We start from the raw sequence: 22,329 nt of genomic DNA on the forward strand, positions 1-22,329 counted from the left end.
ATAATCAGAAGCAGATAAACATGTGAAGGAGGAAGAATTGGATACTCCCTGGCAACTCTGCTCGGTCGCTGCATACTGTCAAAGTATTGAGATGCTGATATTCTCGTCGAGTATCCACTTGATCCGGTCGATCCAGATTCCACTTTCCAGAGTGGCCACAGTGGGTCAACGAGTGGATCGGATCAATGCCACCACGCTTGCAATTAGTCGCTGGAGATCACGACTGTACGGTCTACACAGTCTACACAGTTGAGTAGACAGACTCAATGCATCAATGCATCAACTGGAGGAGATTTATCAATGTTTGTTCAACGCTGCACTTTAACTCACCATGCTTTATTGACTGAGTCACCGTGTCTTCATATCGCCACCTGCAAACACTATTTACGATCCCCGTCGCCCCAACCACCGAATGCATCCACCTCGCCTGTCGGTCCCCCACTTCCGCCATCCGGTACTCAGCACCCATGTGATAACATCATATTGTTGGTTATATGTACTAACGGAGTGGTGTCGATAAGTGACTGCAGCATCGCCATCGCCATCATCAGAGCGAGGCAACTGTCGCTTGCCCGCAGTACTGATCAAACTACCAGTAGATGATGCAACCGAGACGCGCGTTACAGCATGCATCAACGCGTAAGCGCGTGCCTGTGAAACATAAACCACAGCAAGCATGGGATAAAGCTGAACGTCAACTGAATACTATTGATTCAGAATAATCTAACAACCGCGCAGTCATGATATCACGGAACAGGTGCACTGACCAAAGCATCTGTCACTACCTACTATATAGGGTAGGTGGAGTTGTGATACACCAGATGGATTGTCAGTGATTGGTCTTTCACTTACTCCTAGCATTGGAATCCTGGTGCCTGTGGGATCGATCCCTTTAGGAATCTGAGACATGACAATCTTAGATCAACACGGCAGTATCTAGCATGGAGGACACGTCATGATCCTGGCTGATACTAGGATGCTGCTGATACTAGGATGCTGCTGATACTGCGATGCTGAGCTGATACTGAGCTACGATGATACAAGACGAAGCTGCATGATAGACTAGCGCCAATGTGGCTGCACTATTGATCCAGCATCAGGCTGAGCTTGACCCGCTTAACATGGATCACATCCGGCAGATCAGTACTAGCAGCATCGTTGGATTTCCTCAGTCTGGTGTTCGACCAACTTGGCTCTGATCTGTTTTACTGGGGTTACGTAGGTAGGTAGGTAGGATCCTGACACCCGCCCTTGCGGGCTCAACGGTGATCCGAAGATCATGACGAAGCTCCGCATACCACTCCCCCTGAGTACGCAATCCGGAGATTAACGCCAGCATCAAAAAGCGGTCGCTCTGGTCACCGCAGACTTTGAACGCTGATTCTCGGCCCGATAGTTCGGCATTGATACTGGCTAATTGTCGATCATTACGGGACGACTTAAAAGTCTCGGGATCAAAGCAGGGAAGTTCCCGACGGTTGATCCGGAACATGATTGTGGCTGCTGCGACACCGCCTGAATAAGCATCGAGTGCGTGAGATTCCAAATGTTAATCCTTCTAGACCATCGACAGCCGATCATCCCAGACGAATCCCTTCACAGACCACATGTCATCTACGCATTGCATGTACTCAATACTGCGATCCACCGTGGCAAGCATGTGAACTGCTCTATGGAATATGACTCGGCCTACCTACTCTGCATGGGTCCACCACAGTGCAACATGCCACAGGGATCAGCCGAATGACTATTAATACGCTATTGACGAACAAGCGCAGGAGTGACACTGCGAACAAGCGCAGGAGTGACCCTGGACGCGCAATCGATGAAGACATCCTGCAACACCAGAAATTAGGGCACAGGTGCGGAGCGCGACCGAAAGTCTGGACGAGGGAAAGTCTATCGCAGCACGAAACCCACTTTTCCTCAGATTCTTTACAGACTTTTCCTTGCGCCCCCGCTATCTACTATTTAAAATGACCCGGCCGGTGCTCTTGTTCGTCCTCCAGATCAGCCATGGCCATTCTCGACGTTTTTCGAAGTCGACCGGCGCCGTCGTCCGTGGACGGCGACGTCCCGGCAAAGTTTCCTCAGTTTACCATTTTCTCTCGTCCGGGCTCCTCGCTCGGCAATTGTACCCCTTCCTCGGGTCTGGCCACCCCGACCGAAGAGAAGAATCTCGCGGAATTAGGCCCCTGTCCGGAAATTGGTCGTCTGGCTTCATGGAAAGGTGCCCTGATCTTGCTGGTCACGTCGGGCTCCCAATTCCTCGACAATGTCTTCATGACCAGTGCCAATGTGGCCTTGTCGTCGATTCAAGAGGCCTTTGACGTGTCTGACACCAACCTCCAGTGGATGATCTCCGCATATACCCTTACTTTTGGTGGGTTTTTGCTCCTTGCGGGCGTCCTGTCCGACCGGTGAGTATCTATCCCTTGACTTCAGTGGACCACACTGACGGTTTCAAGCTATGGACGGAAGATGATCTTGTGCTTGGGGTTGACCTGGCTGTCGATTTGGACGTTGGCCATTGGCTTCGGGCAGTCCTTTATCCAACTCACCGTGTTTCGTGGTCTTCAAGGCATCGGGGCGGCGCTGACAGTGCCGTCCGCGATCGGAATCATCAGCGCCTACTTCAGCGGGTTGGATCGAACCCGTGCACTATCCATCTATGCTTCGTCGGGGACCGTTGGGTTCTGCGTGGGACTGATCTTCGGGGGCTTCCTTACCTCATCTCTCGGCTGGCGCTACATCTTCTACTTTATCGTCATCATCACCGGCTCCCTCGGGATCCTCGGTGCCATCGTTCTCCCTCAAGACAACCGGGCGGGCAAGGAGAAGCCCAAGATGGACTACGTGGGGGCGATGCTCTCCACAGCGGGTCTGATTCTGCTCCAGTTTGTCCTGTCCAGCGGGGGGGTATACGGCTGGGGGACGCCATTTATCCTCGTGTTGTTGATTCTCGCCGTGGCCTTGCTGGTCGCGTTCACCCTCTGGGAAAAGTACATTTCCTATCCCTTGATGCCATTGGGACTATGGAAGCTCCCTAACTTTGCGGGTCTCTGGATTGCGGGATTCAGTGAGTCCCCCCCCCCCCCCTTTTCCCCTGTCCAGCAACCTATACTAACCAACGCAGCCTGCTACGGCAGCTACCAAAACGTAATCTACTACATCGTCCTCATGGCCCAAGAAGTCGACCAGCTCTCGGCCGGCCAAACGGCCATTCGCTTCCTGCCCATGGGGGTAATCGGCTTCATCGCATCCATGGGCACCGGAAAAGCCCTAGAATACATCAACGGGAAATATACCCTCATTGCGGGGCTGGTTTTAACCGTGGTAGCCCCGATCCCTAGCGCCATTACCTCCAGTCCGGAAACAAACTTGTACGCCCCTCCCCATCCCTCCCTTCCATCCCTACAATACTAATAAAGGATAGCTGGATCAACGTCCTCCCCACCTCCCTCATAAGCATCACCGCCGTCTCCCTCATTTTCGTCACCACCAGCACCGCCATCCTCACCACCGTGCCCGTGAACGTGAAAAGTCTCTGCGGGGGGATGCTCAACACCGCCTTTCAGATCGGGTCCGGTGTAGCACTGGCCATTTCCGCTGCGGTCACCGAGGCAGTGGATATTAAGAAAGGACATGATCTCGCGCAGCAGTATGCCACGGGGTTGTGGTGTTCGGCGGGGTTGGCGGGGTTGGGGCTGATTATTGCGGTGGGTTCGGTGCGCAGGAGGGGGATCGGGCCGGGGGATCGGGATGATTCGGTGTGTGCTATATGATTATGCTTGGTAGGGGTTGGGGTTCTTTCTTCTAATTATTGTGGGTTGGGATACCATATTATGACTGATGGCGTGACTGGATACATGGATACATGGTACATGGATGATAGATAGATGACGACAATGATATAACGACCGATACCACTCACTCCTAGTTATTACGATACGGTAAATCAATAAATCGATAAGACACATCCAATGTCTTAGTTATTCCTTGTTTTGCTTACGAAGATAATCACCCAGCACAGCAATTTCATATCCATGAGAATATGAATAAGCAACTGGGGTTGTAGCTCAGTGGTAGAGCGCTCGCTTTGCATGCGAGAGGTCAAGGGTTCGATCCCCTTCAGCTCCAGCTCCATCATCCCTTCATTCCTTTTTTCTTTTGCCATATCCGTCGTGTGGGGTGGGAACTTATCTATCGCTGCCTTGACTTATTTATCTTGGTGTGTGTCCTGTCCTACTTTGTGTTTATTTTGCTTTGTTCTTTTTATAGCTGCCGAATAATCATCCTTAATAGACACAGTAGAATATTGGGTACTTCCACCAAAGCTGACATATAGTATTCCATCCTTGATGTACGGAGTAGGATCTGCAAAAGCCAATAATTGTGTCAAAACAAGGTAAATTCTCCGCCATGCATCACAGAACAAAAATAGTCTAGCCTCACTCAACCGACATCTAGAACAGACAAACAAGGAAGAGAGGAGAGGTAATTCATTCCCTGCAGGTGTAGTCGGTCCACTTCCCTACCTACCACCTGTCTGTCCGACCACTTCAGCGGGATCATTAGATCGATAGTTCCCTTACTACGGAGTACTACTAGTCTGTCCTGTATCTAGTAGGAAAATTGAATGGAGTGAGGGATGAAAGAACATATGGTGGTGATTATCTATGAGTCTGATGATTAGATTATATTCAAGTATACGAGCAGTGTTGTTCCCGCTTCATCAGGTTTTCTGGTATCATCGACGTGCTAGATAAACTACTCCGTGGAGATTGATATCCTGATGGAAGATCTCAAGGACATGCTATTTATTCTGCATCCAGCTAAGAATCATCCTATTAATACTCACAGCTGCAAGCACATTGAACGAGACAGCGCTCAGCAGACCAATCCAACACCACTCAAGAGCACCATCAAGTGCTAATGCCAACTAATGATACCCCGTAAGAGTAAGAAACTAATTCCTGTCCACACTGTCTTGCACACCATCCAACCCATCCCCCTTGGTGTCTCCCTGCGAATAACACACCGAACACTCATCCTCTAGCTTCACATCCACCTCTGATTCCTCCACATCCATCTCCAATTCCTCCAGATCCTCTAGCTTCACATCCTCATCCTCCAACTTCACTTTTACATCCTCATCTTCCTCCTCCACGTCCTCCAACTTGACATCCACATCCACATCTTCCAACTTGACATCCACATCCTCATCTTCCAACTTCACTTTCACATCCTCATCCTCCACCTTCACATCTACCCCCTCCCCACCCCCAAACCCCCACCCAATCACCTTCAACTGCATCTCCAAATCATCCAAATTGACCATCAACTGATCCATCTGCTTCCGATTCCGTTCAACTTGTCCCCGCAGACGCTGAAAGGCAATGGTAATAGCGACCATGCTTTCTTTCAGCTGCTCGTCGATGCTGGAGGAGGTAGAGGAGTGGCTTTGACTGCAGCTGCAACTCCAGCTGTGGCTGGGGGAGAGGGGGGGGGCGGAGGAGAGGGAGGGGGTGGGGGATTTGGTGGGTGATCTGGTGGGATCCGGGGTGGAGAGTCTGCGGCGTTTCGCGGGGGAGGGGGAGATGGTCATGTTGGGTTGGTGGGGTTGATGCTTTGTGGGGGGGTTGTCTATTGGGATTAGTGATCGCGAGTGAATTTGTGGTTGGTGGAGGATCTTACTGGAATGGTAAGGTAGACAGGTAGGTACGAATGTCGTGACGGGCACTTGGTATGGATTGAGTGGTAGTATATATGTCAATGAATGTGATCACAAGTGGTAATTCATATGATGTGATATAGCAGGAGGAAAGGAAGAAAGGAAAGGATAGAGAGAATCTTGTTTTTATATACTCAGAGTAGACTATCTGCATCTACTGAATATGGCAAGTGCGTCTGGGAGGGACACCCACTTTCGCACTCTCACTCTGAGCATTGTCAGGATAACTTTTGGTATATTTTTATAGTTTACTTCCGCATCAAGAGAACGCTATCAATCTGCACCTAGTGCTTATATTGAGGAGAGTGTTAGATAGTTACTGGCTAGTGGTGTACTGTTGAAGAACCTCAGCAGCCACCCATTCCCCCCCGCGAACCGCCCCATCCATATACCCGACCCAATAAAACGAAGTCTCCGTTCCCGCAAAGTAAATCCCCCCCACGGGCTCACGAAGAGACGCACCATAATCCGTCAGTACCCCCGGGGGAGCATACGCCACGGGCCCACCACGCGAATACACCTCCAGATCCCAACGATGGACAATCACCTGTGTCGGACGCGCAGCCTCTGTCCCAAACATATCCACCAAGCTTTGCGTGACTAGCCCCTCGATTTCACTCTGATTCAGTTTATCCAACCGTCGCATTTCATCCGCCACGATGAATCCCATAATCGCTCCGAAGGACCCATCCACGGGGGTATTATCATAGGTAATGCGAATGATACCCGTATCGGCGAGGGCCTGCGCGTTGAGACCCATCTCGCGCCACCACGGGGTCGGGTAGATGGCGATCGCCTTGCCGATGGAGCCCATGGGCATGCGCTGAGTGAGATGGTCTCGGCCGGGGGAGAGAGGGGGGTCGTATGCGATCCGTGCTGCCAGGGGAGGCGACATGGCGACGATGACTTTGTTGGCTGTGAGTTGCCGTCGATCCGAGATGACCGTGTATCGTCCCTTGTGGCGCTGGATCCTCCGAACGGGACTGTTCAGATGGATATTCTCTCCCCCTAGTTTCTCCGCTAATCTCAAAGCAATGAGCTGTGTCCCTCCGAGGATCCGACGCTCTTGTGCCCCGCCAGTCACTCCGATCAACCGATCCAGTGTCCCTGGGGTTGTTTCATTCCCGCTCGCAGCGATATACGCCAACATGTACAGTAACGAGGGCTCGTTCGTCTCCGTCGACAGGATTCCGGTAATCGCTGTATCGATGAGGAATTTCGCGTCCGAGAGACTCAGCTGCGATGCGATGAACGTCCCTAGCGTGATACTATCCCACATTGACGCATTGGGGTGATTCCACGGCGCACGCACGTCCAGTTCCGCGGCTAGGGTATTGAACCGTTGTTGCAGGGTGACCAGCTCGATCAGGGCTTCCGTACTCACCGGTGGCAGGCCACCACTGCCCAAATCACAGGGGTAATTGGTGACGGTGCCATTTCGTAGCAACGTGCAGTTCCCCGTGTTGTAGGTCGGATAGGTGGATAATCCTAGCTCGGTAGCTAGTGCCAAAACCCGATCCTGAGTCGGACCCACGAACTCGGCACCGACTTCTTCGACGATACCTCCGGGGAGTTCGACATTCAGGACACGACCTCCGACACGGTCGCGGGCTTCAAGGACAGCAAAGGATTTGCCCGCTGCGGCGAGGTCTTTGGCTGCTGACAGACCGGATAGGCCGGCGCCGATGATGGCGACGTCGACCTCGGCCAGGGGAATGGCTGCTGCTGCTGCTGCTGCCGCGAGAAGAAAAGCATGGAAATGCATGTTGTAGATGGTTGATGGGATGATACCCTCGCGGGATTCCATATATATGACCGTGTTGGAAACCTGCCGACAAGTCACTCGCGGGAAGTTGCATTGTGCAACACACCATTATGATCTCTGCCTGGTGACTTGGTCGAGCAGAATTGGGGTGTCTCTGTAGCCTCAGTCCAAATAATTCATCCATTAATCATATATACTAATTCATGCAGCAAGTCCATCCATAATCATATACACTTCACGCAGCTACGCCTTCAAATCAAACCGATCCAAACTCATCACCTTATCCCACGCCGCCACAAAGTCCTTAACAAACTTATCCTGTCCATCCACACTACCATATACCTCGGCCACTGCCCGCAATTCCGCATGCGAGCCAAAGACCAAGTCCGCGCGCGTCGCCGTCCACTTCTTCGCGCCCGTCTGTCGATCCGTGCCCTCGTAGACATCGCGGGCCGCATCCGTGGCCTTCCACGCGGTGCCCATGTCCAGGAGATTCACGAAGAAGTCATTCGTCAGATGTCCGGGGGTGGAAGTGAACACGCCATGGGCCGAGCCATCATAGTTGGCGTTGAGCACGCGCAAACCACCCACCAAGACCGTCATCTCTGGCGCGGTCAGCGTCAACAGATGCGCCTTGTCGACGAGATACTTTTCTGCGCGCACCCGGGTCGTGGACCGTCCGTAGCTGCGGAACCCGTCGGCCACGGGCTCGAGGTGCGAGAAGGACTCGACGTCCGTCTGCTCTTGGGTGGCGTCTGTTCGGCCCGGGGTGAAGGGAACGGTGATGGTGTGACCGGCATCCTGAGCGGCCTTTTCCACGGCCGTACAGCCCGCCAGGACAATCAGATCGGCCAGGGAAATCTTCTTGGACGTCGCACCGTTAAAGTCCCGCTGGATGCGCTCCAGAGTGGACAAGGTCTCGTCCAGCCACGGCTGGTTGTTGACCTCCCATTGACGCTGCGGCGCCAGACGAATCCGGGCGCCATTGGCACCGCCGCGCTTGTCGGTCCCGCGGAAGGTCGAGGCCGAGGCCCAGGCCGTGGACACCAACTTGGATCCCTCCACCCCCGTGTCCAGGATGGTGCGCTTCAGCTTGGCAATGTCGGCTGCATCCACCAGCGGATGCTCGACCGCCGGGATGGGATCCTGCCACAATAGATCCTCGGTCGGGGCCTCCGGGCCAATGTAGCGGGTGCGGGGGCCCATGTCGCGATGGAGCAGCTTGAACCAGGCGCGGGCAAAGGCGTCGGCAAACTGATCCGGGTGCTCCAGGAAGCGCCGCGAGATCTTCTCGTAGATGGGATCATAGCGCAGCGATAGATCGGTGGTCAGCATCTTCGGCTTGTGGCGCTGCGATGCATCGTAGGCATCCGGGATGATGTCGTCGGCATCCTTGGCCTGCCATTGACTGGCCCCCGCCGGACTCTTGGTCAGTTCCCACTCGAAGCGGAATAGGTACTGGAGGAATTCGTGGCTCCATTGCGTCGGAGTCTTGGTCCAGGTCACTTCCAGACCACTGGTGATGGTGTGGCGACCTTTGCCGGTCTGGTAGCTGTTGTTCCAGCCCAGTCCTTGCGCTTCGAGATCGGCAGCAGCCGGCTCGACGTCGACGTTGTCGGAGGGGGCCGCGCCGTGGGTCTTGCCAAAGCTGTGGCCGCCGGCGATCAGGGCAACGGTCTCCTCGTCGTTCATGCCCATGCGCCCAAAGGTGGTGCGGATATCGCGCGCCGCGGCCACCGGATCGGGCTTGCCATCGGGACCTTCGGGGTTGACATAGATCAAGCCCATGTGTGATGCGGCCAGGGGCTTCTCCAGCTCGCGCGTATGAATGTTGAGATGGGCTGGCTCATCTCCAGACAGAGCTCCATGCTTGGTGACACCCGGAAAGCCATCAGCATAGCGGATGTCGTTGCCCATCCAGGTGGTCTCACCCCCCCAGTAGACCGACTCATCCGCCTCCCAGGTATCCGCCCGGCCACCAGAGAACCCAAAGGTCTTGAAGCCCATGGACTCGAGGGCCACATTGCCGGCCAGCAGCATCAAGTCCGCCCAGGAAATCTTGGCCCCATACTTCTGCTTGATGGGCCACAGCAGACGACGAGCCTTGTCCAGACTGGCATTGTCGGGCCAGCTGTTGAGCGGCGCAAACCGTTGCTGCCCTTGGCCACCACCACCCCGGCCATCAAAGACCCGGTAGGTCCCGGCACTATGCCAGGCCATGCGGATGAACAGGCCACCATAGTGACCGAAATCCGCGGGCCACCAGTCCTGAGAGTCGGTCATCAAATCATTGAGATCTTTCTTGACCACATAGTAGTCGAGACTGTTAAACGCGGCGGTGTAGTCAAAGTCAGGAGCGAGGGGGTTCGACGCGGCCGAATGCTGGCGAAGGATGTCGAGTCTTAACTGATCAGGCCACCAGTCGGTGTTGCGAGTGCCTCCACCGCCGATATTGGCGGATCCACGCTTCTGAAAGGGACACTTGGATTCGCCCATGATAGATGTAAGATATCAATCAGCTGTTGTATGATGATGATGATGATGAAATCAGACGATGATCATGCCATGCAGTCCAGGACAGCGGAGAACGCCCTCTTATACGACCCCTCTCTGCCCAAAATAGCCCGGTCACACGCCCGGGCACGGACTGGCCAGAATGCGCCGATTACACACCCCGCGTCCTGCTGGATTAGGGTCCAATCCGGGGTGCAGCTCGTGCTGCTGAGTCACTGAAATGCGAGGCACGCACCTCGACCGCGCAGCATCGTGGTTCGTGACTAAGGTGGCAAGTGCGGGGTCAACCGTGTCTCTCCGTACCTCGCTCTGTAATCGACGGTGGCGGATTGGACCGTGGATCTACCTTACGGCACTGGATGCCTCTAGATTCTAGTATGAGGTAGCAGCGTATGGGAGTAGATAGGAGATACAACGGTCGATGAGGGTTGGGGCGAGTCAAGTCACATGACTGGTCGGATTATTCAGGCGCCATCTCGACGGTCCAGACATGAGGGATTACCAACTCCATGACTGAGCATTGGCTGGCCAGAGAAGTTATTAAATGGCTGTCGACGTCATCGTCAAAACGTCCAAAATCGTCGCCAACAGCCATACTGTAAGTAGAAGCAGTAACTGAAGTGGCAGCAGCAGCAGCAGCAACGGAACGATCCAGATTCCGGGGATTACCAAGCAGCGGGCCACCAGTCTTGGCCAGTTACAAGTACGATTAGTTCGACCCCGGTGGGACCCACGATCGTCGGCCTCCCAAGCAGTCTTACCAAGCATCCGCGTCCAGAACCTGCTGAAGTAACCAGTGTGCTAATCAGCCCAGTCGCGTCTTGGCCAATGCCTTGGCATGCTTGGATGCACCCATGCTTAACCCAACATGGCATGACGAGAGCATCGCAGCCTATCAGACTGCCATGTGTTGGGTGTGAGTCCCCGTGCTGGCCATCATCTCATGCAGGAACTGGGTACCTTGGCCGTGCTCTCTGCCTCTCACCGTGAACGGAACTGTCTATCGGCAGCTGCAAGATCAGCATGTCGCGAAATTGCATGACCCATGTGGACCCTCATGTCCCAACCGGAGCGTCCAGATTACCAAATTCTGTGCAGGTTTGCGTTGGATGGGTTCTGGATTCCCAGCTTAACTAAGGCACTCGATCGGTGGAGATATCGACATGGCTACATAAACACCAGACAGACCCCTGACACTGCAGACAACAATCAGATCTCAGTCTCGGATTCATCGTCATGCGTCAATTCTGGCTCTTGCCGGCCGTGGCTGGCCTCGCCCAGGCTCAATGCCCGTATCTGTCCGGGGAAATGAGCTTCACCCAAGAGGCCGACAACCCGACCGATACCTTTCATGTCGTGGAGCAGGCCATTGACAATACCTTGTATGTCAATGATACTGATACCTACATGACCACCGATTTTGGCACCCCGATCTCGGATCAGACCAGTCTCAAGGCGGGGGCCCGGGGCCCGACCCTGCTGGAGGACTTTATCTTCCGTCAGAAGCTCCTCCGGTTTGACCATGAGCGGGTACGTACAGTCTACAATGGTTCGGACATTCCCTGACGATGTAGATTCCCGAGCGTGTGGTTCACGCCCGTGGCGCTGGCGCATACGGTACTTTCAAGTCCTACGGCGACTGGTCTAATGTTACTGCGGCGGATTTCCTGAGTGCGAGTGACAAGGAGACGCCTATGTTCTGTCGCTTTTCTACCGTCGTTGGCTTCCGGGGGAGTGTGGATACGGCACGCGATGTCCACGGACACGCCTGTCGCTTCTATACCGATGAGGGCAACTACGGTATGTCCAATGCCACCTATCATAGGAGAATGCTAATTCTGCAGACATCGTCGGTATCAACATGGCCCCCTTCTTCATCCAAGATGCCATCCAGTTCCCCGATCTGGTGCATGCCATCAAGCCCATGCCCAACAATGAGATCCCCCAGGCCGCCACTGCCCACACGTCCGCGTGGGATTTCTTCAGCCAGCAGAGCACGGCCCTCCACAGCGCCCTGTGGTTGATGTCGGGTAACGGTATCCCTCGGTCGTTCCGCCACATGAACGGCTACGGTGTCCACAGTTTCCGCTTCGTCACGGCCAACGGTACCTCTAAGGTGGTCCGCTACCGCTGGAAGTCTCTCCAGGGTGTGGCCAGTCTGGTGTGGGACGAAGCTCAGGCTGCTGCCGGCAAGAACAGCGACTTTCACCGTCAGGATCTGTACAACTCGATTGCCAATGGCCGCTACCCCAAATATGAAGTACATTTCCCCCCCCCAATCTTTTCAAAGGTATACATGCTAATGGCTTAGCTCGGGGCTCAAATCATGGACGAGGCCGACATGCTCCGCTTCGGATTCGATCTCTTGGATCCCACCAAGCTAGTCCCCGAGGAGATCGTCCCCTACACCCCTCTCGGCGTCATGGAGCTGAACGCCAACCCGACCAACTATTTTGCCGAAGTCGAGCAAGCCGGCTTCCAACCCGGCCACGTCGTCCCCGGCATCGATTTCACCGATGACCCCCTCCTGCAAGGCCGTCTGTTCTCCTACCTGGACACCCAAATCAACCGTCATGGCGGTCCCAACTTCGAGCAGATGCCCGTCAACCGGCCCCGCAAGCCCGTCCACAACAACAACCGCGACGGCTTCGGCCAGCAACAAATCCCCACCAACAACTGGGCCTACACCCCCAACTCCATGAGCCAGGGTTACCCCCAGCAGGCCAACCAAACCCACGGCCACGGCTTCTTCACGGCGCCCTTCCGCACCGCCACCGGCCACCTCGTCCGCGAGGTCAGCCCGACCTTTGACGACCACTGGTCCCAGCCCGCCATGTTCTGGAACTCGCTCGTCCCCGCCGAGCAACAATTCGTCGTCAACGCCATCGTCTTCGAAAACTCCAAGGTGTCTAGTCCCCACGTCCGCCAAAACGTCGTCACCCAACTCAACAAAATCAACAACAACCTCGCCGTCCGCGTCGCCCGCGGTCTCGGTCTCGACGCACCCACCCCCGACCCGACCTACTACACCACCAACAAGACCTCCAACGTCGGGACCTTCGGCACGCCCCTCCTCAGCGTCGAGGGCCTCCAGGTCGGCTTCCTCGCCTCCAACGCCCACCCGGCCTCCATCCAGCAAGGCCAAGCCCTGGCCGCGCAATTCGCCGCCGCCGGCATCGACCTGAACATCATCACCGAAGCGTATGCCGACGGCGTCAACGCCACGTACTCCATCTCCGACGCCATCGCCTTTGACGCGCTGATCATCGCCGACGGCGTGCAGAACATCTTTGCCACCCCCAGCTGGTCCCACCAGAACACCACCTCCTCCTCCTCCTCCCTGTCTGCGTTGTATCCCCCCGGCCGACCCTTCCAGATCCTGATCGATTCCTTCCGCTACGGTAAACCCATTGCGGCGGTCGGTAGTGGTCGTCAGGCGTTGACGAACGCGGGCATCTCGTTGACGCGCCCGGGTGTGTATACCGGTTCGAATGAGACGAGTGCTCAGATCGCCAAGGATGTGATTGAGGGGTTGTATACGTTCCGCTTTTTGGATCGGTTTGTGTTGGATGAGTAGGGTAGATACCATGATGATTGTGTGCATAGATACGTGACATATGTCTTTCTTTTTTTTTGAATAGATCGTTTGGTTGATCATTGATTTGATTAAGCTGTGGATTTTCTTGGGCTGTTCAGATATCTTCTTGAATTATTCCGCTCAGGATAGCTATACCCCTGATGCAACGTCCACTGTCTACCCCACAGAAGCTGGCTGTGGTTTTGGCGTTAGCACTCCCAAGAAAAATAGGTGGTCCACAGGAGCAGAGTCGGGCTGAATGACTGAATACTCGGCTGCAGGGGAGCACTCCTTGTCGAATGATGATGTTTAGCGGGGTGAGTGTGCTTGCATATGAGAGAGAATTGGCTCATTTAGAATGAACTTGATGGACGGTCATTCACTCTGTGGATCTTCCTTGTTTCGTAGACTCTCTCGAATACTATGGATCTGGAGCCTGCCACTCAGGTCATCGTCAAAACAGCATAGCTCCAGCCGGAATCATGAACAAGCTCAACCGGAATGGGTCCACCAGGCTAGAATCGAGTGATTATGGTTGCTAGGGCTGTGCTGCACTGCTGCAATGGGTGCACTTCCAGATCGGAACACTTATTCGCTGCAGGGCAAGTTGGGATGCCGAGGCTAGCTGCTCCCAAGCACCGACCCATTGTTAGTTGCTACCATTTTATACGATGTCTCCACATGGATCCAGGCGATGTTAGTCGCTGCTTGGTTCCTGTCGTGCTGTTCGGGAGGGTCTAGTGCTCTCCGTCACTTGCCTAGTTTTGACGAACGGTTGGAGATAATCCCGATGGTATGGTTTTCTCTTGGTAGTTCATTGATCTACGTGATAGTACCAGTTAGAACCCTACTTGGTCTCCTCTTCACAATCATCCCCCCGACAGTGATCTCTCCAGTGTTCCTCCAATTGACAGCAAGCATCTGCTATCGCAAGGCTGCGAGGCTAAGCTACCGAGTCTCGACTAAGCCTCCCGGCGAGTAGCGGTCAACGCCACTAATCACGCTAATCCCACTAGACGACGCTAGAAGACGGAGTAAGCAGGATGGCGATACCCGCAGCCCCTCACGACTCGGAACGAACCAACTGTGACCAGTGACCACTGACATTGTCAGTCCGCTCGCATGACGCGATTCCTTCCTCGGAGGAACAAGACATGATCGTCCGGCCAATAAATTGCTCCGATCTGATTGGCCCCAGGAAAATGCAGTTACCTAACAGCCATCATCTCCGATAAGGGTCTGCTAGCCATGCCCTAGATCTGCAGACGGGTTCCGACCGGAGTATACGGAGGAGCGTCGGAGTTGAGTAGATATATAAAGGCAGGCACTGGTGCTCCAACTGGGAGTGTGAACAGAGTAGACATTCGTCACGATGAGGCTCTTTTCTACCCTCTGCAGTCTGGCCCTCGCAGCCTCCTCTCTGGCCCTGCCTACGTCGGATCATGTCGTGCATGAGAGACGGACGACTACCCCAGCCAGGTGGCAAAAGACTCGTCGGGTTACTGGCACTGAGCATGTGTTGGTCCGGATCGGATTGACGCAGAGTAATCTGGAGAATGCGTATGAGTATTTGATGAATGTGTATGTGATGTTTTCCACGGTCTCTATCTCGACTCACGAAATCAGGTCCGACTCGGTGTCCCCAAACTACGGCAAGTTCTGGACGGCCGACGAGGTCGCCAATACCTTTGCGCCGTCCAACGAGACCGTCGCCGCGGTGCGCAACTGGCTGGTTGGAGCCGGTGTGGCCGAGTCTCGTCTGGCGCAGACCAAGAACCAGGGCTGGATTGTCTTCGGCGCGTCGGCCAAGGAGGCGGAAAGTCTGCTTCACACCAAGTACTATCACTACACCGATAAGATTTCTGGCACCAAGGCTATTGCTGCGGAAGAGTACGTCCCTCCCCACTGGGCGCTATGCATAGATAGTGAGGCACAAGGCTGACCAACAGGTACCGCGTCCCCCAACATGTCCAACAACATATCGACTTCGTCAAGCCCGGCGTGCTGCTGCCCTTGACCTCCAAGGGCCCGTCTGCGAAGCACACCAGCAAGTCCAGACCCCTCGGTAAGACGAGTGTCAATGCTAGCTCCCTCGCGACCTGCGACGAGGTCATCACGCCCGCCTGTGTTGCCGCTCTGTACAAGATTCCCCACGCCAGCGCCAACGTCAGCGCCAACAACTCGCTGGGCATCTTCGAAGAGGGGGACTACTACGCTCAGGAAGATCTGAACCTCTTCTTCCGCAACTTCACGCCCTACATTCCCCAAGGCACCCACCCCAAGCCCGCGTTTATCGATGGCGCCGAAGCCCCAGTCAACACCAGTGACGCGGGCGCGGAATCCGACTTGGACTTTCAACTCGCCTATCCGATTGTCTATCCCCAGACCATCACGCTCTACCAGACGGACGATCTCAACTACGCCAGTGGCGAAATCGAGACGGACGGCTTCTTCAACACGTTCCTTGATGCTGTCGATGGAGTAAGCCATCCCATCATCCCTTCAGCATAACAAGCTAACCGACAGTCCTACTGCACGTACTGTGCCTACGGCGAATGCGGCGACAGTCCGACTCTCGACCCTGTCTATCCTGACAACTACACCGACGGCTACAAAGGACAGCTAATGTGTGGTGTTTACAAGCCCACCAACGTGGTCTCCGTGTCCTACGGTGGTCAAGAATACGACCTGCCTGCTTACTACCAACAACGCCAGTGCAACGAGTATGCCCCCCAAGCTTCTCATGTCTGTGGACTCGCTAACGAGCTAGATTCCTGAAACTCGGCCTCCAAGGCACTTCCATCCTCTTCGCCTCCGGCGACGACGGTGTAGCCGGTCCTCCAGGCGATGACAGTGACAACGGATGTCTCGGCAACGGCACCATCTTCTCCCCTGCGTTCCCCAATTCGTAAGCCTCCCCCTCCTCCCCCTATCACCCACAATTATCCTCAGCAACTGATCTAATGGTATTATTAGATGCCCCTACGTGACCAACGTCGGCGCCACCAAGCTCTACCCCAACCACACCATCGCGGACGGCGAAAGCGCCGTCGTCGACCCCATCGGCCACCCCTACTCCATCGCCTTCTCCTCCGGCGGCGGATTCAGCAACATCTACCCCATCCCAGACTACCAAGCCTCCGCCGTGGCCGAGTACTTCACCAAGCACAATCCCCCGTACCCGTACTACGAAGGGAACGCCAGTTTCGGCCAAAACGGGGGGATCTATAACCGTCTCGGTCGGGGGTATCCGGATGTTGCTGCCAATGGGGATAATATTGCGGAGTTTAATGCGGGAGAGTTTATCTTGGAGGGTGGGACGAGTGCGAGTGAGTGCCCCCCCCCCCCCCCTCCTTATTCCCTCCCTTTCCTGTGGATATGTTCTTGTTAACAGGGGCTAGGTACCCCCATCTTCTCCTCCATCATCAACCGTATCATCGAGCGACGCATCGCAGTCGGTAAAGGTCCCTTGGGCTTCTTAAATCCCGTCCTGTATCGCCACCCGGGGGCCTTGAATGATATCACGAATGGGTCGAATCCGGGATGTGGCACGGAGGGATTTTATACGGCGCCTGGGTATTCCTCCCTGCCTTATCCCTTTCCTTATTTATCCCCTTGGTATTGGATGATGCTAATGATGGTATAGATGGGATCCCGTCTCCGGACTCGGAACCCCCAATTTTCCGAAATTGTTGGATGTGTTTTTGAATTTGCCTTGATAGGATTATGGGGGAGGGACAGGGAGGGGTGTGACGCGAGATAGCTTAGTGATGAGAAATATGAGACATGGGTTAGATACCCCCGCTCTTCGACATTCCTGTCTGCAGGTGGTGCATGCGGAGTCCGTCGGGGTCCGTCGGGGATAGATAGGCGTGGCTTATCTGTGATGACTGCTAGGGTTGATTTAGAGCAATTGCCTGATTTAGGTAGTAAGGTCTATGATCGGAAGTGGTAAATGGATAGATACTACGGAGTATCTAGTGAACAGTATCCGTACTCTGTGTGTATGTAGTTGTAGTACTGTGTATGGTGTACCAACAGCACACTCAATACCGTAGTACCCGTGCAGAACAGGTGGGTCACCAACCACCACTCACGACCAGTAACGGGTATTGAAAAAAAAGTGGAGATGGGGAAAAAAAATCGACATCATCACTACCTGGCAGATACCTTCATTGATTAATTGAATAGAATACCTTTATTATTATTATTATTTTCCACTCCAGGAATCAAAGAATATCTAGTAGATATTATTCAGAATGTCTGCCGCGGTTAGTTCACCCCCATCCCATCCCTACTACTATCTACAACCACATATCCCACTTTCGACTTGATAAGATAATCCTAACAAAGGTATAGGACTCCAAAGGAACCCAAGGTTTCTACGATGAATTGAAAGCCTTGTTTCAACAAGCTGTACTCCCCCCATCATTCCTCTTCTATATATAACTAACAGATGCAGGACAAATCCGGCGAGGGTACCCCCCCCCACCCACATCCCAAGTCAAGTAAGGAATGAAGAAGTAATCAAAGGTATAGGCAAACTCGCCCTCCCCGAATTCAAAAGCGCCGTGAAAGGCAGCGCGAGCGGGAGTCAGCTCAGCGATGCGCAGCTCGAGGCGATGTTTAATTTTTATGATGAGGAGAAGAGTGGGTTTGTTTCGTTTGAAAGTGAGTCTATCTTGCAGATTGGTTGGGTTGGTTGGAGGGATGGGGGCTTGGCTAATGGTATCAGGTGTGTGGAAGAAGATGAATAGTATGATGAAGTAGGGGATTTTTTTGGAGGGTGTTTGGGTGGGTTGGATTATTGGTATATTGTATTTAGGTTATTTGTATCCTGGTGGTTGGTGGGAGTGGAACACAGTAGGCATCTGATGGTATGAAGAAATGTAACGTGTCAAAAGGAAGTATAGTATTGATAGTGGAAAATCGAATCAACCTAGGCATACTCGGCACTCGACTGAGCAAGATACTCCTCTCGGACCGATTCTTCCAGATAAAGGACTAGATCGTGATATTTCAGATCCGGCTTGTACACCATGGCACTAGACTGGATGAGTCCCCGGGATTCCATACCAAATTTCGGACCCTTGCCAATCTTCCCACTCATCTTCAGGGCCGCTATAACCCTGTGGATCACACGAGGTGCAATATCTTGACGATGTCATTGATCTTGTTCCACATTATGTGAAACGGGCCGGGATCCAAGGGCTCCGGTGGATAAATATGGATGATAAGCTTGACCTAATGATACGGGGTTTAAAAGCTGTCTGGATCTGTTGTATTCTCGTTTCTGATTGATCCACTCCGCATGCAGTCGTTGGCAGCAGGTCTCGATCCATGGATCCTGGAATTGTGGAGTGAGGTGAATATCCATGGTATCATAAAGACGGTCGGTAATTTCACGGTTGATCGCTTTGCTAGCTTGGAGAATCGTAGGGATCCATCGTGAAGGAGATTCTCCCAGATGAGCAGACGAAGCTCTAGTGGTAGCAACCCAAACAGACCGAATGGTGAAGACATGGCTGGAGATGGACGTAGGTCTAGATGTGAGGCAGTCAGTTGAATCCTCGAGATGGAAGCAAACAAGTGGATAATCACGCGCAGTCATGAAGATGACTCACGAGGTGGTTACATGGTGATATCCACACTTTGCTAGAGCTTAATGCGAAGAATCTTAAAATGTTGCATCTTTCTCTTTCGAGGTGTTGCTGGGAACAAGACGCTTTTGCACAGAACACCAGAGGTCAGGTGACCCCTGTCTGTAGTGAATCGACACCTGGAAATGGGCATTTGGTGTGATTCCTATTGAAGAATGTATCAAAATGTACAGTTCTAGCGATCGGTCATGGCTGACTAGTAGATATGCAACACCTTTCGACGGCGGATAGCTTTTCCCGCAAGCTTGTCCTTCCATATAAACTCCAGGGGGAATAGGGTTCTCATTCCTCTACCGGAGCTGGGTATGATCAACTGTACTATTGATGCGACTTGGCAAGGCAATCTTGCCCTGATGCCCGATGTAGTACTGAAGAACCGCATTGGTTCTTATTTAATTGCTAGAAATAGATATCGTGAATAAATATTGATGACGCTGTCCTGGTGAGTCCACGAGATCAAAAAGGTACATGGTAAATGGTCTCTGGCATCATCTGATTAGGCTGCGATGTCGAGATCCAAGCCGAGCATGGGATCACTCCTTGCTTAGCCGCCGCCAACCCGTCAGCAGCCAACCACCTGATAAGTGACGGCCAATCGCATGCCCTGAAGCTATCCTATCCCCGCTTTGGCTCCCCGGGTCCTTGACTTTGTCGTGCTTATCACTTATCTTCTGTCCCCATGCGAAGCACTCATCCTGACTTCTTCTTCTTCACATCGCTATCAGTTACTATGGGAGCCAACTACTCCAAGCCAGAGCCCATCCGGAATGAGAAGTCTTCGCCTAGGAAGGTGGTTGACGATGGAGATGCTTATCCTCCGCAGGTGTACATGGAGTTGAAACAGTCTCGTATGGAATCCCCATGGTGGATGAGCGAGGCTAATCATCGCAGCACCACAATATGAGGAGCGTGAACGCGCACCCTCCCTCTCCCTTCAGCGCATCGAAGACTGGAACGAGACGTTATTGGGTGATGCCAAGGTAAGTACCCTCATCCATAATTCTCCGTCTCGTCCTAACATACGAAGAACCGACTCGCCATCTCCAGCCTCGCCACGCAGCCCTACACCAATGTCCTCGCCAACCGCTCCGCTCTCCAATCTGATCGTCACATCTTCAACCTCAAGGTCCCGATCGAAGGATCTCCGATCACAAATCAACGCTCCTCTGGTCGCTGCTGGCTCTTCGCCTCGACCAACATCTTCCGCGTGCCCATCATCAAGACGTACAACCTGAAGGACTTTGAGCTCAGCCAGGCTTACCTCTTCTACTGGGACAAGCTAGAGAAATCAAATTGGTTCTTCGAGCAGGTCATCTCCACCGCGGACGAGGACCTCTCCGGTCGGCTGGTGCAGAAACTCTTCCAGGACCCTGTCAGTGACGGCGGACAATGGGATATGGTCGTTAACCTGGTCGAAAAGTACGGTCTCGTCCCGCATGATGTGTATCCGGATGCCTATCACGCGCAGAACAGCTCCAAGATGAACTGGTTGTTGACGGCGAAGCTGCGCGAGCAAGCCCTGGTGCTTCGACGCTTGGTGCGTGATGGTGGTGCCGGGTTGGCGGAGACCAAGGAGCGATTCCTCCGTGAAGTTCATGGACTGGTCACGCTGCTCCTGGGCCCGCCTCCAAGCCCTGACCAAGAGTTCGTGTGGCAGTTCTATGATGCCGATGGAAAGTCCAAGGAGATTAAACTCACCCCGCGTGAGTTTGCTCGCCAGGCAACAGCTTCAGCTGCTGCTCGTAAAGCTAGTGTTACTCCTTCCAGGCTGTTCAGTTTGGTCAACGATCCCCGGAATGAATATAACCGGCTGTTGACGGTTGATCGACTGGGCAATGTGCTGGAAGGACGGCCACTCACGTACGTCAATGTGGAGATGAAGGTATGTTGGCGCAACTCCAGATCCTAGACATTCTACTAATCGTGTCAAGATCCTCAAAAAAGCCGTCATCGCCATGCTCAAAGCCGGCCACCCCGTCTTCTTCGGATGCGACGTGGGTAAATTTTCCGATAGTAACGAAGGAACCATGGATCTGGACGTCATAGACCTTACCCTCGGGTTCAACATCTCGCTTGGGATGAACAAGGCCGAGAGACTGGCCAGCGGAGAGTCATCAATGACACATGCTATGGTCATCACGGGCGTCCACATTGAAAACGACCAGCCGGTGCGCTGGCGCGTGGAGAATTCCTGGGGTGAGGCCGCTGGAGACAAGGGCTGGTTTGTGATGACCGACCGGTGGATGGACGAATACACTTTCCAGGCCGTGGTGGACTCGGACTTTGTCTCGAGTGAGATTCGGGCTATCTTGGATCAGAGCCCGAAGGTCTTGCCGCGATGGGATCCGATGGGTGTGTTGGCTTAGTGAATAGGTAGTCTAGAGCGTATCTATGGGATGAGGTTTGATGGTCGCAGTAAGGCATGTTCATATAGCAGAAGATATACACACTGGGCAGAATGAAGGTTTACGATTATGATGGTACATTTCCCAACCTGATGTATATATCATGCATCCTTCATGGTGATTGATGATCGCAAACAGGACGCTTTTCACTTCTCGCTCAGAAAATAGTCAATTCTCCAATGAAGAGCACTGAATAAATTTTAACACCCGACACCCATAGTTAACACCCCTAGTATGACTCCAAGATCTCCTGGAGCTACCATCAAGCATCAATCGTAGGACAATTCGACCCTACCGAATATCTTTTATCAGCTGAAGTAATAAGAAGGATAATACATACGACCACAGGGTGTGGAGAACAGGGCTTCCCGTCCGCTCAGCCGTACTTAAGCCACACGCCGGGAGGTTAGTAGTTGGGTGGGTGACCACCAGCGAATCCCTTCTGTTGTATGTTTTTTTCCCCTTATTTTTTTGTTTTCCATTTAAATGGTGAAGATTTCTGTCACTTAGATCCCATCCAGTACTTGAAGCTTTCGATCTCATCCATACAAAGCCGCATTGAGGACGTGGCGGTGAAAACAGCTGCACCTGATTCCTCGGTGGGTCCCCCACGCGGCTTGACTCGTAGTCAGAATGGAGGTTTGACTAAGGCTTACCTACCAGACAAAAGTAAT

The 22,329-nt window shown here is 53.4% G+C and overlaps 9 protein-coding genes and 1 non-coding gene across 10 annotated transcripts; 6 read left to right on the forward strand and 4 right to left on the reverse strand.

Moving 5' to 3' along the window:
- Positions 1–248: 248 nt before the first annotated feature.
- Positions 249–1,492, reverse strand: BO80DRAFT_470127 (uncharacterized protein; the record flags this gene model as incomplete). The annotated part of the gene is made up of 4 exons (XM_025723063.1): positions 249–705; positions 768–785; positions 853–900; positions 1,190–1,492. The coding sequence occupies 4 exons, from the start codon at positions 1,490–1,492 to the stop codon at positions 385–387; spliced, it is 690 nt and encodes a 229-aa protein (XP_025580525.1). The 3' UTR covers positions 249–384.
- A 524-nt stretch (positions 1,493–2,016) lies between these two features.
- Positions 2,017–3,785, forward strand: BO80DRAFT_395771 (MFS transporter; the record flags this gene model as incomplete). Its single annotated transcript, XM_025717328.1, has 4 exons — positions 2,017–2,420; positions 2,469–3,079; positions 3,137–3,383; positions 3,437–3,785. The coding sequence occupies 4 exons, from the start codon at positions 2,017–2,019 to the stop codon at positions 3,783–3,785; spliced, it is 1,611 nt and encodes a 536-aa protein (XP_025580526.1).
- A 283-nt stretch (positions 3,786–4,068) lies between these two features.
- Positions 4,069–4,140, forward strand: BO80DRAFT_t9. Its single transcript has one exon. It is a non-coding gene; the product is annotated as a tRNA-Ala (tRNA).
- Positions 4,141–4,862: 722 nt separating this feature from the next.
- On the reverse strand, positions 4,863–5,608 carry BO80DRAFT_460436 (uncharacterized protein; the record flags this gene model as incomplete). The annotated part of the gene is made up of 1 exon (XM_025722393.1): positions 4,863–5,608. One exon carries the CDS (start codon positions 5,606–5,608, stop codon positions 4,970–4,972), a length of 639 nt encoding a protein of 212 aa, XP_025580527.1. The 3' UTR covers positions 4,863–4,969.
- A 442-nt stretch (positions 5,609–6,050) lies between these two features.
- On the reverse strand, positions 6,051–7,499 carry BO80DRAFT_450948 (flavin monoamine oxidase family protein; the record flags this gene model as incomplete). Its single annotated transcript, XM_025721847.1, has 1 exon — positions 6,051–7,499. One exon carries the CDS (start codon positions 7,497–7,499, stop codon positions 6,051–6,053), a length of 1,449 nt encoding a protein of 482 aa, XP_025580528.1.
- Positions 7,500–7,641: 142 nt separating this feature from the next.
- On the reverse strand, positions 7,642–10,114 carry BO80DRAFT_3258 (catalase/peroxidase). The gene has a single exon (XM_025715161.1). The coding sequence runs from the start codon at positions 9,993–9,995 to the stop codon at positions 7,743–7,745; it is 2,253 nt and encodes a 750-aa protein (XP_025580529.1). The 5' UTR covers positions 9,996–10,114; the 3' UTR covers positions 7,642–7,742.
- A 657-nt stretch (positions 10,115–10,771) lies between these two features.
- Positions 10,772–13,971, forward strand: BO80DRAFT_498345 (heme-dependent catalase). The gene is made up of 4 exons (XM_025724128.1): positions 10,772–11,543; positions 11,588–11,813; positions 11,858–12,273; positions 12,325–13,971. The coding sequence occupies exons 1-4, from the start codon at positions 11,250–11,252 to the stop codon at positions 13,588–13,590; spliced, it is 2,202 nt and encodes a 733-aa protein (XP_025580530.1). The 5' UTR covers positions 10,772–11,249; the 3' UTR covers positions 13,591–13,971.
- A 976-nt stretch (positions 13,972–14,947) lies between these two features.
- BO80DRAFT_498346 (S53 family peptidase) lies at positions 14,948–17,572 on the forward strand. Its single transcript, XM_025724129.1, has 8 exons — positions 14,948–15,171; positions 15,217–15,480; positions 15,540–16,071; positions 16,117–16,313; positions 16,361–16,498; positions 16,567–16,919; positions 16,992–17,166; positions 17,237–17,572. Exons 1-8 carry the CDS (start codon positions 14,963–14,965, stop codon positions 17,307–17,309), a joined length of 1,941 nt encoding a protein of 646 aa, XP_025580531.1. The 5' UTR covers positions 14,948–14,962; the 3' UTR covers positions 17,310–17,572.
- Positions 17,573–17,755: 183 nt separating this feature from the next.
- Positions 17,756–18,494, forward strand: BO80DRAFT_420498 (uncharacterized protein). The gene is made up of 5 exons (XM_025718380.1): positions 17,756–17,861; positions 17,950–18,006; positions 18,053–18,068; positions 18,130–18,261; positions 18,326–18,494. Exons 1-5 carry the CDS (start codon positions 17,850–17,852, stop codon positions 18,358–18,360), a joined length of 252 nt encoding a protein of 83 aa, XP_025580532.1. The 5' UTR covers positions 17,756–17,849; the 3' UTR covers positions 18,361–18,494.
- Positions 18,495–19,980: 1,486 nt separating this feature from the next.
- On the forward strand, positions 19,981–21,616 carry BO80DRAFT_450952 (C1 family peptidase; the record flags this gene model as incomplete). Its single annotated transcript, XM_025721848.1, has 4 exons — positions 19,981–20,098; positions 20,142–20,230; positions 20,278–21,132; positions 21,182–21,616. 4 exons carry the CDS (start codon positions 19,981–19,983, stop codon positions 21,614–21,616), a joined length of 1,497 nt encoding a protein of 498 aa, XP_025580533.1.
- Between the last annotated feature and the right edge of the window lie 713 nt (positions 21,617–22,329).

This window comes from Aspergillus ibericus (assembly GCF_003184845.1).
Source record: "Aspergillus ibericus CBS 121593 unplaced genomic scaffold BO80scaffold_1, whole genome shotgun sequence".
NCBI classification, from domain to species: domain Eukaryota; kingdom Fungi; phylum Ascomycota; class Eurotiomycetes; order Eurotiales; family Aspergillaceae; genus Aspergillus; species Aspergillus ibericus.